The sequence below is a fragment of the Scardinius erythrophthalmus genome, assembly GCF_964197995.2.
Source record: "Scardinius erythrophthalmus genome assembly, chromosome: 2".
Taxonomy (NCBI): domain Eukaryota; kingdom Metazoa; phylum Chordata; class Actinopteri; order Cypriniformes; family Leuciscidae; genus Scardinius; species Scardinius erythrophthalmus.
In genome coordinates, this window is record NC_138222.1 from 26510589 (window position 1) to 26530446 (window position 19858).

At 37.5% G+C, this 19858-nt stretch overlaps 2 protein-coding genes across 6 annotated transcripts; one reads left to right on the plus strand and one right to left on the minus strand.

The window, feature by feature from the left end:
- The first annotated feature begins 316 nt into the window (after positions 1-316).
- On the plus strand, positions 317-10951 carry LOC308686942 (uncharacterized protein). 4 transcript variants are annotated; one of them, XM_081359061.1, is made up of 7 exons: positions 317-3295; positions 4208-4373; positions 5136-5726; positions 6605-6649; positions 8535-8576; positions 9828-9871; positions 10127-10172. In XM_081359061.1, the coding sequence occupies exons 1-6, from the start codon at positions 3083-3085 to the stop codon at positions 9848-9850; spliced, it is 1080 nt and encodes a 359-aa protein (XP_081215187.1). In that variant the 5' UTR covers positions 317-3082; the 3' UTR covers positions 9851-9871; positions 10127-10172. The 4 variants fall into 4 exon arrangements, 3 of the variants coding, with proteins under 3 accessions (XP_081215187.1, XP_081215186.1, XP_081215185.1); XR_014029659.1 differs by having other exon boundaries at positions 8535-9871; positions 10127-10951; XM_081359060.1 differs by lacking the exon at positions 10127-10172 and having other exon boundaries at positions 9828-10034.
- A 3617-nt stretch (positions 10952-14568) lies between these two features.
- On the minus strand, positions 14569-19829 carry LOC308686894 (uncharacterized protein). 2 transcript variants are annotated; one of them, XM_081358973.1, is made up of 9 exons: positions 19537-19829; positions 19206-19323; positions 19039-19130; positions 18819-18936; positions 18425-18541; positions 17622-17813; positions 17244-17396; positions 16367-16563; positions 14569-16218 (listed from the first exon to the last, which is right to left on the minus strand). In XM_081358973.1, exons 1-8 carry the CDS (start codon positions 19792-19794, stop codon positions 16367-16369), a joined length of 1245 nt encoding a protein of 414 aa, XP_081215099.1. In that variant the 5' UTR covers positions 19795-19829; the 3' UTR covers positions 14569-16218. The 2 variants fall into 2 exon arrangements, with proteins under 2 accessions (XP_081215099.1, XP_081215098.1); XM_081358972.1 differs by having other exon boundaries at positions 16367-16569.
- Between the last annotated feature and the right edge of the window lie 29 nt (positions 19830-19858).

A 19858-nucleotide genomic window follows, 5' to 3' on the forward strand; every position in this document is an offset into this window, starting at 1 on the left:
CTGTAATTAATTTCTGTAATGACGTCTATAATTACACTGTTGACCCTTCCTTTACACATAAATCCTTAAACCTAACACACACTAAACATGTCACTAAACCCTCACCCCTTATCCCACCTCAATAGCAGCACAAGTGTTCTGCAATGCAACATGAAGTCAGTAACACTGTACTTACATTTTCTTAATGTTTTAATTAGAATGTAATATTAAACTTTTTTTTCACTGACCGTATGAATAGGCACAATTGTTTTTTTTTTTGTTTTTTTTTTTTTTTTTGCTATCATATTTCAACCCAGTCTCACGGCAGTTCGTGACATAGTCACGAAATTTAATCTATTGATTCGTGTTCGTGGACACGATTTTCCCCATTTTTTCGTGTCACTCAGCACGACTTTCAATCTAATGTATTTCAATGGGACGTATTTTTCGTGCCTGCACCACGTTTTTCTTTCGAGAGCACAGTATTGTTTTTTTTCTCAATTGTTATTCATTTTGCAAACTTTAAGAGCTACATTACTCAATATTTAATCAATAGATTTTAATCCTCGTTTTTATTGCTTTATATTCGGTAGGCTACTCAACATTAATCTATTTATTCGTGTCCAAGGGCACAAATATCCTTATTTTTTTCGTGTCACTCAGCACGACATTCAATGTATTTCAATGGGACGTATTTTTCGTGCTTGCACGTCTTTCTTTCGAGAACACACTATTTTTTTTCTCAAATGTTTGGCTATTCCTTTTGCAAAATTTAAGGGCTACATTGCTCAACATTTAATCAGGAGATTTTAATCCTCGTTGTATTGTAGCCTATTCGGTAGGCTACTCAACACGAATTTATTCGTGTCCAAAGGCACGAATTTCATTTTTTTCGTGTCACTCAGCACGACTTTCAATCTAATGTATTTCAATGGGGCGTATTTTTCGTGCTTGCACCACGTTTTTCTTTCGAGAGTTGTTTTTTCTCAATTGGTATTCATTTTGCCAACTTTAAGGGCTACATTACACAACATTTAATCAGGAGATTTTAATCCTTGTTTTTATTGCTTTATATTCGGTATAGGCTACTCAACATGAATCTATTTATTAGTGTCCATGGGCTCAAATTTTCTTCTTTTTTTCGTGTCATTCAGCACGACTTTCAATCCAATGTATTTCAATGGGACGTATTTTTCGTGCCTGCACCACGTTTTTTTTTCGAGAGCACCGTATTGTTTTTTCTCAATTGTTATTAATTTTGCAGACTTTAAGGGCTACATTACACAACATTTAATCAGGTGATTTTAATCCTCGTTTTTATTGCTTTATATTCGGTATAGGCTACTCAACATGAATCTATTGATTCGTGTTCATAGGCACGAATTTCCTTCTTTTTTTCGTGTCACTCAGCACGACTTTCAATCTAATGTATTTCAATGGGACGTATTTTTCGTGCCTGCACCACGTTTTTTTTCGAGAGCACGGTAGGCTATTGTTTTTTCTCAATTGTTATTAATTTTGCAGACTTTAAGGGCTACATTACTCAACATTTAATCAGGTGATTTCAATCCTCGTTTTTATTACTTTATATTCGGTATAGGCTACTCAACACAAATTGATTCGTGTCCATGGGCACGAATTTCCTTCCTTTTTTCGTGTCACTCAGCACGACTTTCAATCTAATGTATTTCAATGGGACGTCTTTTTCGTGCCTGCACCACGTTTTTCTTTCGAAACACAGTATTGTTATTTTTATTTTTTTTTGTGATTCATTTAGAAAACTTTAGGGGCTACTTTGCCCATCATTTAATCAGGAGATTTTAATCCTTGTTTTATTGCTTTTTAAATTATAATCGGTAGGCTACTCAACATTGTAAACCATCGTCAGTGCTTCCTTACATTAAAAAAATATGTATATTATTCCTGAATGCGAGTGCAAAGTTGAGTTACGGCTATTGCTTCTAAATATTCCTGTTTCTTTGCTGAAAAATACCGGTTTTCCATCGGTTTGGCGTGTCAAATCTAACAGTAACTACATTTCCCACGAGCCTTATCGACCGTTACTATGGTGATGACGACAGATAAAACTGAGGACCCGCCACCGATTCTCTTTTAATGATATCCTCATCTTTTTTCAACACACACGCGAAAGTGTGCTTGATAATTCAACAATACTATGTGTTATGGCCATCAGTTTTATTTGTTTCCAGTATTACCCATGATCATCAGCTTCCGTTGCTATGGAGACGGAGCCAGCCCGCCCTGTAATTGGGTGATTTCTTCAGTGATTTCTCATTGCGCTCAAACCACTTTCCAGGTAAGTTGCTAGGCTCATTCGTACGTAACGATCACGTTTTGCTATAAATAATTGATGCATTTGCCATATTAGATTCACATGATTTACACGTTAGGGCAACGAATTAAAGCCCGTCCAAGGTTTGCTCATTATCAGAAAAAAATCCTGTGAAATTAGGCTTGCTAAATGGATAGCCAACTTCAACATGCTAACTCTAACGTTAGTTATCTAAAATATGTAATTTTCTCTCGATCATCGTGGTTCACCCACAGTGTCACTGTAATGTGTCAGTAATAACAATATTATCACTTGGTCTAAACTTATACTGCACATAACGCTGCCTTTTAATCTGGGATGTCGAACCCCAGGCACATGTTACGCGCGCGCGCCTTTAAAAAAAAATTACGCGCACAGGAAATAGGAGCAACGTGAATCTGTATTTATTTATTTTAAGTATTTATAAGAAAATGGGAATCACTCACTATTAGGGTCATTAATAGGGTACATAAACACTACATAATCAACATTTTCTGTTGTTCTCCATGCAGATCCTGTCAAACACATCACCTGTCCGAACCTATAGCCACACCTGATTTCAAAACCCAAAGGCACTTTTAAGAGCCAACCTCAATCTCTTCTTTATTTTCTATATCTCACATTCTCTCTGTTCTCAATATCTATATTTCTCTCTCCATCTATCTCACAGTCTTTATCTATTGCTCGTTCTTTTCTCTCTGTCTGTCTTTGTCTACTTGTCTCTTATCCATCTTTGTCTGTCTGTCTGTCTGTCTGTATCTGACTGTTATAATGCCGGGGGGGTCTACAAAAAAGAACTGCCCTTTTTGTCAGGGCATTTTATTTTGTGCACAAAAGGTCTGTTCACACTGTAAAAAGGAGCAACCTCAGAAGCAGCGCCTCAAGAAGAAGCTTCAGAGGTTTGATGAGAAGCGAGATGAATGGGTGGTTGGTCGTAAGAAAAACCACAACATTGCATCCATCAAGGATGAAGCCAATATCCTGGTACGTACAATTTCATACATGACATTAAACTTTCCAGATCATCTAGGAAGTACATTCAGTGGTACCATTTGTTATTAAGTGAGCATGCCAGCGCAAGGTCAGAAAGACAGTATTTTTTGCCAATATAGATAAAGTTAAATTATTTTTTTCTAATGATACTTTGTCCTCCCTGTGTCATCAGAACTAATTTAAAAGTACAATTTAACTATCAAATTTGAAGGTAGATGTAATTGTGATTTTTAGTTTTTATTTTAGTGGTAGGCTAATACCCTAAAGTAAACACATCTTCACCATAACACATCACAGACCTTAATGATCTACCAGAGCAAAATTTGAACACACAGCAAATATAATTGATACTCAGGAATTCTTGAGTTCATAACAAATACAGGCATGTATTGTGACAGAATTGCAATATAATAATCAAACTTTCTTATCGAGTGGATGAGAAATAACAAATGAACTGCATTCATACTGTACTACTCAAAACAACAATGTGCACGTGTCAACTGTAAATATGTGCAGCATTCACCCATTTGGTCATGTTATCACTAAGGTTCTGCCTTTTTAAAATAAATCTTTAGATTGTCATTGTCCAGTTGCACAATGGCTACATAATCTTATCAACGTAGGTGCAAAACCCAAGCTCCTAATATTACAAAAAGTTATATTTTAACCTTATTTTCTATATATATTTGTTTTTTTTGCTTCTACTGTATGAGCCTTCCTGTTTGCACATACTTGGTTTTACAAAAGCAAAACTCACTATTAGGTTAAAAATCCTGAATGGCAGTAACCTGGATGCTGTCATTAATAATGTTATATTTTCTTAATAATTAATATTCCTAGTTATTTTTTATGTTGTTTTTCTATTTCATTAAACAGCAAAAATACACAATGTTGTCATTGCAGCTTGAGAAACTCCATGCCATTGGATACAAGCCAGTTCTGCTTCTTGGAAAGGAGAACAAAAAAAAAGAAATGAAGTGTGAAATATTAACCCCTCGCTGCACCCTCTCCGCCTATGCCCAGGACTACCTTCAGAAGATAGGTTCATTTTATGAATACCTTTGTGAAGGTGAGATGCATGCACTGTATCTTAAAGTCACAGTTCACAATTTGTGTTGAGAGCGCAAAAGATTTTATTATCTTAAAGGAGATTTAACATTGAGCTTAATTTTTTGTAAATCACAAAAATCTGGACATACTAATTGAACACATGAAATTCGCAAAGACACGTTTTGGTTACTGGGTCAATGAATTAAATGATAATATATATATATATATATATATATATATATATATATATATATATATATATATATATATATATATATATATATATATATATATATATATATATATATATATATATATATATATATATCAATAAAACAATATCAAGGACGGCGCTAAAATGTAGAGCATTACCAGAAATAACACAAAGAAAAAGAAAACAATCAAATGTTGGCTGGATACACCAAAAACTTACACTGCTACTAACTTTGAGGCATAACCCAGACTGTAAACAAACATTATACTTGTCATTTTTTGAATAGATATTATGAGCAGTTTGGGTTTTATTTTCCCGACTTAAAGATATATTGTATTGGTTATAGTCATTGGAAATCAATCAAATATATTGCAGATATCTAATACATCCAGTTGACACTCAATAGTTCTCCTGCAATCAAAAGTGCCTTCAAATCTGGTTGGGCAAAATTTGGACTAGGCCTATATGATTCAAACAGATTAAAACTTAAAACAGGTACAGATCAAGCTTATGGTTAACCTCTATGTTTTAAATAAGCAAAACACAACACTTGTTTAACTTGCACAGGTTGGACCCAGGATTCCAGTGGCAATGATGATCAGCTGATTACGCTGCATCTCACACCCTGTGACCCATTGGAGAACAAGCAACCGGAAGAAGGTGAGCAGGCGAGCCCCGTGGAGGGGCAGGTGGATCAGGCGAGCCCCGTGGAGGGGCAGGTGGAGCAGGCGAGCCCCGTGGAGGGGCAGGTGGAGCAGGCGAGCCCCGTGGAGGGGCAGGTGGAGCAGGCGAGCCCCGTGGAGGGGCAGGTGGAGCAGGCGAGCCCCGTGGAGGGGCAGGTGGAGCAGGCGAGCCCCGTGGAGGGGCAGGTGGAGCAGGCGAGCCCCGTGGAGGGGCAGGTGGAGCAGGCGAGCCCCGTGGAGGGGCAGGTGGAGCAGACGAGCCCCGTGGAGGGGCAGGTGGAGCAGACGAGCCCTGTGGAGGGGCAGGTGGAGCAGACGAGCCCTGTGGAGGGGCAGGTGGAGCAGACGAGCCCTGTGGAGGGGCAGGTGGAGCAGACGAGCCCTGTGGAGCAGACGAGCCCTGTGGAGGGGCAGGTGGAGCAGACGAGCCCTGTGGAGGGGCAGGTGGAGCAGACGAGCCCAATGGAGGGGCAAGGTAATTAGAACAAATTTAAAGAGTTACAGTTTATATTTGTAAAGGCCTAAAGTGTTTGACCAATGGGTTACCTTGAATTTACTTGACTTCCAGTTTATTTCCCCCATAGAGCTTGATGCAGGTTAGGGCTCTTTTCAGCATCGACATTGCAATGTGTGCATGTGAAATAGTCACAATGCAGGATGCATGATGTCAAGTAGGGGAAATGAACTCAAACACACCATGCTATAACTTTTTTGCTGGTTGATAAATTAAAACTCACAAGGTTCTCATTTTCCATGGATAATCTGCTAGAAAAGTTGATCTGATATTACATAATTAGATGGTCTATCCGATTCTGTACTAGGGCTTTTGGAAGGAATTTTGTGAGTCTATTATAAATCTAAAAGTAAAAAAAAATGCTACTAATCGAATGCTGAAATTACTTGGCCAAAATTAAAGATTAAAGATATTAGGATAATTTGAATATTCAAAATAATTGGGAATGTCAGTGTCCCATGCACACTAAACTTGAAGGCAACATATCTCAATTTATCAGATTGCTATGAAATTTGATGAGCACATTTCATGCTCACAACCACACCACCATTTTCCCACCCCTTGCGTTCCTTGATCAAGTCAGCGAAGGATCAGCTCTTGTTGAAACAAATTAGGATTATCACAAACAGGATGGACATAAGCGAGAAAGTGAAACACGTGGAGTAAATGGAGCAACCTTAATTCAATCGCAATAAGACTACATGTACTTTACACCTATTAATACATGTACTGCCACACTTGTGCGACGTTGTGGTCTTTCAGTATTTTAAATAATAAGTTAAAGATTTATTTGGTATATGAGTAATTTTCTTTCTCCAAACCCATTGCTGTCTTCACAGGGTCAGCCAGGGGCACAGTTGCAAGTCGCAAAAAGAAAAAGTCAGGTATGTAAATAATGTTTGTTGGGTAATTATTGGTGGTTCTGATAACTGTTACCATAGCTCATTAGTCAAGCAGATTCTCTTAAAGGGTTAGTTCACCCAAAAATGAAAATTCTGTCAGTAATTACTCTCCCTCATGTTGTTCCAACATTCATGTTTACCTCGAAGCTAATACTCCCGCTAGCATACAATAGCCACATTAGCAGTTAGCTGCTGTTTGTTACACACAGTAGAGCAATAAAAACACAGTCTTAAGGCCCGTTCACACCAAGGATGATAACTATAAAGATAACGATAAAGATATAATTCTAAAAATCGTTCTCCATATTAAAGAATAACAGAGTTCACACCACAACTATAACGATAAAGATATGAGGAACGATATCATAGGGATCACTTTCAGAACGATTTTTTTCCAGCTGTCGAACGATAAAACACTGACAGCCAATCAGAATCCATTCTAATTTAAAGGTCTCGCGCATTTAAAATGGATCTGGATCATCCGGGCGCGCGCGTGCTTAGAATAAAAAGTCCGTTATCGGTCGCTGGTGTGGACACATATATAGTTATCTTTATCGTTATCTTTATAGTTATCGTGCTTGGTGTGAACGGGCCTTTACCGTTTCAATTGCAGGCAAGTCTCTGATTGTTGAAAATGGCCCCTTTTTCCCGAGCTTCGATGCCAACTTCGCCTGATATTGCCCCAAATTTGTGAAGGATTCCGGCGTAAAATGTTTAGTTAGCACAGACACCAAACGTTAAGCCAGTGGGAAGGGTTGTAGGAACCGCGTCATTAAAAATGAATTTAATCCACTGGTCCCTGATAGCTAGGTCCGTTCTTGGTAGAGAAAACACATTTACATGTTGATTCTGGCAGTCAACAACAGAGCAACTCACGTGTGCACTACGTTTCTGCATCTTTCGCGACTGAATTGAATATGAGGGGGTAAGGGGCAGGGCAGGCTTCCCGCGGCATAGGTCTGCGGTGTCCATATATGGTATATCCTGCCCCGTCATGACGTCAAGTCGGGGCTGAAATTAAAATCTCGTATTTGAGTGCGCGTGCACGCTTGCTGGTTGATGAATCCTGGGGTAAACAAACGCTTCACTTTTAAATATCGGCTTCCCGGCCAGTGTATAATCGTTAGGCAATCATAACATACATTGATTCTCGTGGAAAAGTGAAAATTACAGGTTATGACTCCTTTAAGATTGAGCAACTGGAGTCACTTGGACTATATTAACAATCTCTTTAATACATTTTCTGGGCCAGCAAGTTTCAATCCCTTAGTAGCCTATGGAAATGTGATCCAGCTCTCAGATTTAATCAAAAATATCTTAATTTGTGATCCGAAGATGAACGAAGGTCTTACGGGGTTGGAAGAACAACATGAGGGTGAGTAATTACTGACAGAATTTTCATATTTGGGTGAACTAACCCTTTAAGTAAATAAATGAATTACGCAAATAGAATTTAAAGGGGACCTATTATGCTAATTTCCAGTTCTATATTTTTGTTCTGATAGTCCACTAGAGTAGCTTTGCATTATCCTTAAAAAAAAATCCTTATTTATCTTGAACTGGTCCTTTATGCAGACCCTGTCTGAAACGAGTCGTTTTAGATGGAGTATTCTATAAGCCTACTATGATTACTATTCTAATGAGCCTCAGCCTGCATGTCATGTAAAATGTGGAGCCAAATATAAACAGCGTGTTTGCAGACACATTAACTGAAATAGAGGATGGTCTTTTTCCATATTTCAGGGGTCTCTACTCTCTAGACACACCAGGGAGTCAGGGACACATATTTATGTTGAAAAGACATTACAAAGTGCATTTTGTCTAATTAATGTAAATGTGTTTTTTTGTTTTTTGTTTTTTCTCACAGGGGGACCAAGGCATATGCCGGAAAGGAAAAGGTCACAAAAGAGTAAGTGCATTGCATGTAAATGCAATGATTGATACTTTGCTATACATTGCAACTTTTACCCCGGTTTATTTGCTATAGTTCCATTGCTTTTTTTTAACTACTTAAAACAGACAATTAGTCAAAATTTTATTTATTTATTTAATCATTTAGCAAAAGCTTTTATCCAAAGCGACTTAGCGACCCGCAACAGGGCAACAATATGTAAATGTCTTGACCAGTCCAGCTAGTCCAGCGTAGCACACATAACCATGATTATTCATAATAGATATAGAATAGTAATAATAATAATAATAATAATAATAGTAGTACATAATAGTAATAGTGAGATTAGTACAATTGACAACCTATAAAATCCAACAGGCTTAATTAGTCTAATTTGACCAAAATGCATTGTAGTAGTAGAAGCAGCAGCAGTGGAGTATTCTCAGTTGTGAGCTGTGGCTTAGCAGTAGTATGGTTATTCAAGCAAGCATACCACATTGGAAATTAGTGATTTGGTTCCATGGTACATGTTTTGATTAGTGATAAACATCACTTGTTGTCATCCTTGCAAGTCTGCTCCCTACTTAAAGGGATACTCCACTTTTTTTGGAAATAGGCTCATTTTACAACTCCCCCATAGTTGTACAGTCAAAATACAGTAATATGTAGCAGCGCCTGAAAATGGTCGACCCTAGTCTACCGAGCTGGGGACTATTTTCAGGCGCTGCGTCATATCATTACGTCTGCTGGACTCATGGTACGGCAGCAAAGTTTCTTGATTATTACGCAGGAATGAGAGTATAGTTCCTAGCCATATCAGCCTAGAAAATCACAAAGTGATTCATAGTTGTAAGTCTTCATAGTTGTGTTTATTTTGTTCCTAAACTAACTAATAAGTATTTGAAACGTGTTTTTGTTCACAGATTGCTCCTACCACACTCGCCTAGAGGCTTTCCCCATCAGGAGTGTAGTAAGAGAAAGAGTGAGAAAGGTTAGACAGTCATAAAGGAACTGCAGAGTGTAGGCAGTATGCAGAGTGCAATATAGGATTTAGAAACTTCCTTGTGAGTTGGCAAATACATATTACAGTATACATACCATAATTGTTAGGTAGATGCTTTTTATGTGTTTGGTCTTTTTTGAATTACAGTTTAGAAAGGAGTGTCTACTGAAAATAATGACCCATTGTATCAATGAAACTCAGTGCCTATAACCAGACATAATAGCCTTATGCTAAGAATGGAATTATTTATTTATTTTTCTTGATAGGGCAAAGCAGAAATGTTGGTTGACTGGGAGCCCTGTCCAGTATGGTAAGTATTTCTCTGTTCTTCTGCTTTATGAATTAGAGATAGGGGGGTTGGCTACAATACTTTTTCTATTAATCCGTTCTGTTTCAGATTAAACAAGCATTATAACAAGTGTAAAGCACACATCATTACAGAACTATAACAGTTTCATTTTCCATCTATGAAGGACCACCACCATTAATGCATGCATGAAGGTGGTGGTCCTTCATAGATGGAAAATTAAACTGTTATTCCCTAAAAATTCCCTTCTGTTTTTAGTGGTGAGCAGTGGGCCCAGTCCTGGCAGCCAAAGGATTCTCTCCGAAATAATGAAAATAAATAAAATGTATGTTTTGAACTCCATTTTGGTTTCAGCGTATTTATTCAATTGTTTCTGTTTTGCATTTGAAGTCGTATCTCATCTTTCTGTAGTAATGAAAAGGTGAAAATCTCCAAGAATGTGACCTGGAGTTTAATCTCGAGAGGGCTGTACTAGAAATGTACTTAATCCAACTGAATTTTCTTCTTCAGATGTTATTCAAAAGCATGTTTTCATATTTCATGATTATACATTGCACTTTTATTTTATTACAGTTGACGCGTAACTTGATTTCATGTTCTGTTGTCTGTGCTTTTCAAAGTTCACTTAACCTCACTGTGCACTGTTAAGAAATACAGCCTTATGGCTTGTTTGACATGAAGCTTAAATATGAAGTTCAACAAATAAGACTGACCTTCTTTATACTCACTCATTACTTTATATCTTTTACATTCTCTCTCACTCTCTTCTACTCCAAACTCATCAGCTGACTGGGCGTTTTACGTCTTAAACCAAATGTATTTTCTTCTCAACCCTCTTGAGCCAATCGTGTCATAGGTCCCTCCGCTGTGCTCATCAGGAGAAGAGCTCCACATTCATCCAGATCTCAGCATTGCTACTCACCCCTTCACCACCACCAGTGTCGGCTCCATGTAGGGGATATCCCTCTTCATATCATGCATTTCTCTACAGTACACCTTTAAAAGAACGATGTTTCGATGTGTTCCAATTGCCAAAGACTATATAGTTTCTACTTGTCATGCACCTTGTCAATAAATTTGTTTGATCACCCTTTAAGCCTCTTGTGAGTAATAAAGCAATACATAAGCATTTGGTGTATTTTCACTTATATTTTTGTGAAAGACCACAAATACACTATGATAACACTTGCAAAAGATGATAATTTTTGTTTTTACTTTTCCATACATCAAATTCAAAACAATATGATGATGTGGTTGAGACAAAAGAAACAACCTTCATTGAGTATATTTATATGTGGAATTTGTTTAACTTTACAAGTGGATTCTTTTTAAATGAAAATGTAGCCTATATATAATTTAATCAGGGCCTTCAAGTTTTATAAAAAAATTGGAGTGAGGTTACATTTGTTTGGGGAGGAGCCCCTCAAATATTTGAAACAGTGACCCCTCGGCCCCAAGTTTTTGCTTGCAGTTCAGTTTTATCTATTGTTCATAATTGACCAGCACAAACAAATGATAACAATTGGTAAATCTGATGAAAAAAACATGCATATTTAATCCAAATAAAATAAATGGTTTTATATATTTCAAAAGATAAAGCATAGAACTGTGCGGAGCCGCTTGTTGGCTGAAGTACCAGTTCCATCTGTCACACTTTGATCTCTCTCACACACGTGATCTCTCTCTCTCTCTCTCTCTCTCTCTCTCTCTCTCTCTCTCTCTCTCTCTCTCTCTCTCTCTCTCTCTCTCTCACACACACACACACACACACACACTGATTTAATTATAAAGATACATGGATCACCATGATTTTAGCTTCTAGAATAGAACAGTTTTTGTCACTAGTTAAAAGACAAATATTGATTTATTGTGAAGGTCTTGATCTGGACAGTATATCGCACATTTTGTCTCCTAATGCTGACATATTTATACACAGCAGTTTATTACATTCATCAGGGCAGGGGGCAAAACAAACACGTGGAGGCCATAATTAAATAATAATAATAAAAAATTAAAGGTCGCTCTTTGAAGGACTAAACTCCCGCCGACAAACTCGAATTCATTTCTACTGTAGGCTACACCCTATACCAGCTAAAACCACAGATGTTAAATCCTGGCGATTTTGTTTCACCCTGATCATCTAAATGCAGCATAATGTATGTTTTGGCTGTATAATGTATGTTTCTTGATATATATAATAGTAAAGACACATTTTTATAACCCTGGTCGGGAAACCAGAAGAACTACAAGTATGGTGGCTGATTTGTACACTTTGTAAGAAGTTCTATGGCGCGTCTCTTGTGGGAATTGTAGTTTATAAATAGCGTACATTGGAGATGGCCCTGATGGTTGTCCTACAACTACAATATCAGTTAAATATACTTAATGACCTGAGATCCTAGCGATTTTTTTTTATTTTGATCATTACTATCACTATATACACAAACTGTAGTTTTTTTAGGAGCCATGTAGAATCTCAAAAACAAACACACTCTACAATACACACTGGTGAGATAGGCTACATGCAAACCAATACTACAAAAACTAATGCGGTAATACGCAAGCGATGTTGGTTGTGGTTCTCTCCTTCAAAAACGTTTTCACATGATGAACACAACAAAAATTCAAAAATTCAAAAATTCAAACACAACAAAATTTTTTTTTTTTCATTCCTTAATACAAAACAATACACCAAATAACACCAATAAAGATGATTCTGCTCCAGCATCCCATCTTTGGTCCTAACCAGTCATTGGGGGTAAAATCCCCTGGGACGCATGAAATGAAATGTGCAGGCAGACTTCTTCCAATCCATCGTGTCCTACAAAATTAGAAGCACTGATAATGCATCCTTTTTATAAAATGGAAGCATATATCTGTATGTGAGGCAATTTGATGCATTTCTTTTCATTAAAGTAGTATAGTGCAACAGCCACCATACATGTACAGTATGTGTAGTCACAGCACAGAGTACAGCACTCAAAAGTTACAGTAGAGAGCAGTCTGACCCCTACTGTACCTTTTTTCCTCCCTGAAGTTTCTGATACAGTTTTTCTTGATTGTTTACACACATTTTCTGAAAGCATGCCTCATATTCTCAGAACTCTACACACAAATCAAAAAACACACACACAATGGGCAAAACCCCTCAATTCTCCTGCAAAATGAAACTTTACATTCAAAACAATGTTATTTCTTCTCAAAATGGTATTTTGTTTTCAAATGACACACACAAACCATCATATGAATAGACATTTATAAGAACCAGTTGAACACTGATGTGTTCAGTGTAAAACACTATGATGAATGGAAAACACTTCTTCTCCATCCATCATAATGACTTAGGTATTTTCTTGTTCAGTGTTACACTTACTACAGACAGTACATACATAAATGTTGTAAAATATCTGAGAATATTGTTTTTATACTCAGAACACACAAATACACGGTAACAAATACATTTTATTGTTCCCACAAAAACAATGTACACAGTGTACATCCCAACCAATTAAAAAGTTGTACATAGAGTTGTCTACATACAAAACAACAGAAGAATTGCCTGTGTACATTTACAGTAAAAAATGTTGGCATCCATTGCCCCATTGAAGAGCTGACCTGTTGCTCTTTTATGCTAAAGCTCTGATTGTTAATTGTAAAACTGTGTGACGGGTGTTTGCCCATATGAAGAGTCAGTGTGCATATTTGAATGGCAGTGTGTTCCTTGTGAAAACAAGAGATTTTCTGCATGAAAATTGTGCCATAAGCAGAGAATTGTGTGTAGTGTTTTGAAAATGGTTTTAGAACTGCAATTTGAGTGTAAAGCAGGAATTGTCCTTGTAGTTTCGCAGAATTGGTTCAGGGGGTTCGTGAATGCGTTACATGTTGTGCTCATTGTGTCTCAAGTACCAGTATTTGTGTGTAAACAATTGAGAAAAACTGTAATGGAAGCGACGGTGAAGTGACTCTCAAGTTTGGCTGTACTCGTCGCCCAGCCTCCTTAGTCATAGCCTACCATGGACAAGAACATGGTCAACTAAAAAGGCACAAATCTCATCTGAGACTGCTTGTCTTTTTGCCCTCCCCCTTCTCCTCCCCCTCTCATCTTATCCCTTTCATCGATATATTGAAGGTTCTCGATTGCTGTGTGACCAGTTTTGACTCTTTGTGTTTCCTCCTGGGTGATTGTGTGCTAATTGAGCTGAAGCTGTGCTGAATGCTAGTGCTTTCTAAATTACAACATTGTGTACGGCAATGATAAATGAAGGGATATGTGTGTAAAGTTTTGCAGTGAAAGTTCAAGAAATCTTACTCATGTGTCAAAACTGGGGAATAGTGTTTATAGTTTGGGGAAAAGGGTGTGCTTTTTGATGAATGGTGTTATGGTTTTGAAATTTTAGGGTTAGGGTTAGTGTTTCAGCAATCGAGTAAAACTGTAACATGCCTTAACACACCTTAGATACACATTACTTATTATACTAGATCGATCTTGTTTAATTACAAGCCAGGTTGGTTTGAAAATAAGTAAAAAGACATGCATTAAAGTAATGAATTAATAATGCAGTGTGATGTTAAATTAAAAAAAATTCCACATATAAATACGTGATGTTTTTTTTCTCCAGCTATTGACTTTTATCAACCATAAAAATATAAAATCTTATTTTTCAATAATAATGGATGAAAAAGAAAAAAACATAAAATGCTCATCTTTGGAAATACTTTATTTCTTGTCTTTTACAACAATACTACTGAAAATACACCAAATGCATATTTGTCAAACAAGCCATAAGGCTGTATTTAAAAAACACTGGACTGTGAGGTTAAGTTCACTTGAAAAGCTCCAGCAGAAAAGAGAATCAAGTCATCTGTAATAATATACAATAAAGAATAATCATAACAAAAAAACAGTGTATTTTTCTGTTACATACTATAATGCATCTGTGCAGTAATATAAAATTACACAACAGTTATATCCTACAGTATAATACACTCAATCAAATAGCGATCCATAGGCAGCCTCTGAAAAAAAAAAATGACATAGACAGACACAGACACTGCTGCTGCACCGCAGAATAAGTAAATGTGGAGAAATGCAAGTAATCAAGAATGAGTTTTTACATCATGGCCTAAATGTGATGATAAAGGAATGGTCATGAGGTCACCAAAGTCATCATGTGCTTACAAGATTTCATGGCAATCTGCACAATTAGACAATATCAAATACAATGTCAAATTTTACATTCTGGTCTAATGGTTGTGCTACAGGGAATGTCATGAGGTCAACAAAAATGACATGATTCATTGCTCAGCAAAATACAAAAATTGGTTCATAACATTTGTTGTATGCAAGTCAAAAGTTTGGCCTGATGTTGGTGCAAAAGGAAAGGTCACAGGGTCACCACAATCAAGGGGAGTCTCTCTTAAAAGAGTATGAATACACTACCCAAATATCATGTGAGCCCAGTAATTACATCTGGTAATATCATACATGCTAAGTTGACATTTTTGGCTAAGATTGGTGCACCTATACTGGTAGGTTTGTGCATCTTCATTGAACTGTGCAATGTGCTTACTAAATTTAGGACATACTAGCTTTGGGACATACTACTTTGTCATCTTAATGGACAGATCTGTCGCGTGCATCATGTCACCGTTAACTGCCCTGTCAATCATCTTGTTAAAATTCTCCATTCAATCTAATTTTATTTTCTACCGTTTCGGAGAGAAATGTAGTTGCACGTTGATCTGCCAGTCGTGGGTCTTTCATGCGGAGACTCTCCTCATGTGTTTGCAATTTGAATATAATGATGTAAAAGTTAATGGCTAAAACGTATCTTTACAAAAGTCCACAATGCATCTGCAGATGCAATATAATGTAGACAACACTTAATAAATACATTTTCGTCAGGTTAGATACTGATAATTAATCACTCTAACCCCTTTATCTAAACCTCTCTACATAACCGCTGGATTCACGCGTCCTCCATGTCTGTAGTTTTTTAACACTTTTCACTCGTGTTTGTAGTTCTAACCGAATCCTCGTCCAACGCGCGATGGGTTGTGGGCAATATTAGCCGTTATAGTGTGCATCGATCTGCACTTCGGATTCTGACCGGAAATAGTAGACCATCCGGGTATATTTGGAACACTCATTTCAACGATTTGGGACGTACTAATTCTATTTTCGAATGCTATTTAGGATGGATAGTATGCGAATTGGGACGCACCTACAGTTTGAATTTTCAACAAGATATAATGCACACAGATTTTGATGAGGTAAATCAGCATACTAATAATACACAGATATAGGGCAAGTCCATTTCCTTCAACACAGTCCTTCGTTCAGCTTCCATCTGGGGAAATACAGAAAACAATAATAAGAGGCTGAATTTCAGCTGTTTTAGCATAAATAAAATACACAAATAAATTACTAAGAATAACAGTATTAGGGGGTTATTCCAAAAACTAACAAACATACATATTAATAAATAAATAAATGACCTAAATTGTGTTTTCCTCTTCATCCTCACTGGTGTCTGGACTACTGAGGCCACTTTGATCTTCCTCTTCAACATGTAGAAGGACAGAGGCCTCAGGACCTAAGGCAGTCTTATACTGTTGGAGGACCACTTGGAACCTTTCTGACACCTCTGACAGTCTTCTTCTTAAGAGACAGCAAAGTCCCTCATTTCCCTTGTCTACGTCTCAAAATACAAAAGAGATTACATTAAAGACAAACTATGTTAAGATTATTCAATAAGGCCAAAGAACTAACCTATTAAAATCTACATAGCAGGATGGTTGCCATTTTTATGTGTATCGCTGACATGGGACCAGGCTAGCTTCTGTATAAAACGACTTGAGGCAACATGACGGCTCACTGAGATGACTTTATGGAGGGAGGCCCAAAGCAGCATATAAGCGTTTTGTGCCCATGTCTGATAGCTGTTTTAAGTTAACAGTTTTCTTCTTCACTACAGTTATGCTGAAGTAACACATTGTGTTAGTTCCTGACCATCAAGGTTTTCTATGTTGACTGGAGGAAATAATAATAAGATTAATCTTGATGTTATGCTAACCCCATGTAACATATCAGGACACAAATTACAATGGTCAAAATTCTTTTGTTCATTTACGCTTTCAAGTAACAGCCATAATACAACATATCTGCACATCTTTCAAGCATCAATCTTTACAACCTTACTGACTTGTTACCATAGCTACAGTAACAATTGTAATCCCCATTTTATGTATATCCCAAAGGACCACGGCAAAGAGAGCCATAACCGTTCTACTCCATCCAAGTTCTGTGACTGATGTGTTTTTTTGTATGTTTTTTTTAAACACATTAGATGGACAGGGTTTTAATTAAACTTACCCTCCTCAGCCAACTTGTTCTTGAGAACCATTGCCAGGCTCTGCAACCACGTGCAGTGTTGTGCCATCTCCAACACCAAAACGCTTGTTTCCTCATGCAGTCGCCTTGTTAACATCACTTGGTCGTGCACTCGTTTCTTGATCGAAATATTTGCTAAGAATCAATAACAGTTACATGTATCCATGAGACAATCTTGCATAATCACTGCAAACATTGACTTTTTTTTAATCAAATCGATACATAAGAAAACTGAAAATACACCATTAAACTAAATTAATATTACAACACTCAATATGTAACATGCATGCCTTAGTTCAGTATACTCTATAAAGCAGAACTGTAAATAAATTCCTGTGAAGCATCTAAAAACAGACATACCACTGCCATGAACCTCCCACGGCCATATTTGAGACACAGTACTCTCTCCAGTTAGGGAATGCTCCACCACAGCTACGTCAATGTTTGTTGCCGATTCTAGTACAAGATCATTGTATTTCTGTATCTCCTGAAGAAGGAGTTTTTTGTCTTCTGCCAGCTTCCTTCGAAGGCGATGGCGAAACTTGCTGCTGTCTAGAAAGACATGAAGTACAGAGGCAGAGGTTTTTGACAGAACTCTTCAACAATAAAAAAATTATAGCACCAAAAAATTGAAAAGCAAAGCTGCAGTTATTGAAAACATAATGAAATACAGTATGTGAAAATTATAATGTAGACTGACATGGGAAACAAATTGTCCAAGGTGTAACATTTAGGGGGGAATCTATTTGCATGATTTTCATGATTGCCTGAAAATAATAATTGTGCATTAATTAATTTAGAATTGGCAGTTTTTTATCTAAATACGTTCCCCTTCCACGGAGGCCTCTATGTTGCACCTCCATGTTCCTACAGTAGCCCACAACGGACAAACAAACACTAGATAGTACCTCTCACATTTTCTCGTCGGCTACCGTAGCTTGGAAAGATAGAGGTGAGGGAAGCTGGTTGCATCGTCAAACCTCACTGATAGATGCCACTAATTCCTACCACTAAATCCTACAGACTGGTCATTTAAAGAACAGAATTCAACGATTGAGCTGAACTGTGCTACTACACTTATTTGCTAATTCCATGTTGGTGGAGTAGGATGCATACAGTAGCCTGAACTTATCAACCTATTATATTATATTATATAGTTATACCATTCTGACGGTAGAGGGTTCGCTTCCGGTGCCTCACACTAAGGTAGAGCCCCTCAATTGACTGCTGAAGTCCTCTGTGTGTGGTGCCTTGACTGGCACGAGATGTATCAGGTGTCTCTGTAGAAGATATAACGAAAGCAAATTCACTGTTAAAACAACACAGAACCGTTTCTCTGCTTGAATTTCATGTAAAACCTTTTAATCAAACTTATTTAAACTTTGTATGTGCACTTCCTGCAGGAAACTGGAATATACTAATAAACCTGACATCATAAATGTGGCATCACATTAGATGATGATCAACCTACTATTTTTTGCTGCTCTTTAATATCAAACATAAAATTTAGATTGTAGAAAGGGATGTTTGTTGTTTCTTTTATCTGGTCATGCTTACCACCAGCTGCCCATTCCTTTACATCAGATAGCCACTGTGACACCACTTCATCTGTGCAATCTAGCTCTGTTTTTAGGTCAGCTAGCCTTGCAGTCTCATCATGGAGTCTCTGACAAGTCTGATGAACAGTGTTATACAATAATAAGGATTAAAACTTGATTAACAACAGGCCAAGTAAACACAACAAAAGGACACACAAAACAATTAATATGAGACTTACCTTCACATATCTTGTGGAAAGTGCCTGATGTAAAGAGATATTTTTTTTCTCGTTCCACCCCATTGCATGCAACGTAAGCATGTCCACCCGTGCTGTTGAAAGCAAATAATGAGGTTATGATGATCAATCTAAAAATTTTTTACAAGAATATTGCAAACTCCGGTCACCTGCTTTGGACATATATTTGGTCGTCAGGGCACAACGTGAGAGGTAGCTGTTCACTTGCTCCACCTCCTCACCAGCGGTAGTCCCTGCTCCTTCCTGGTTCCTGCCACTCCAATTAATCTGTTAGTAAAGGGTGGAAGAAATTCAATTTAATTTTATTTATATAGCCCAATATCACAAACCACAATTTGCATCAAAGGGCATTACATTCCATGCAAGAAATGGTTATGCAAAAACACAAGATAACATAGTGTAGCTTAACTTATATTTAATATTATTAATGTGCTTGTAAATATTACAAATGTACATAAGATGCCAAAATATTATACACACCTCACACTTAGTAGCATGGGCTCGAGCATGCATTACACTGAGAAAGGGTTTCATAGTGGTCAGTTCCTGAAGAGCAGGAAGGACACTAGCAACTTTCTCCAGGTATGGCCAGTATTTGCATGCCACGTCCATTGCGAAGAATTGTGCCTTGGCTGGCATGAGCTCCTTCTGAAGGTACAGAGGGTAGGCAAATATCTCCCCCCTGTACATATTAAGGGCTTTCAAAAGGAACCCATGGCGACACACAGCAACCTCCATCCCCTCTTCATCCAATTTTGAAGCCCTCCTTGAAGTTTCCCTCGCTGCTGTCCACTGGGAGTCC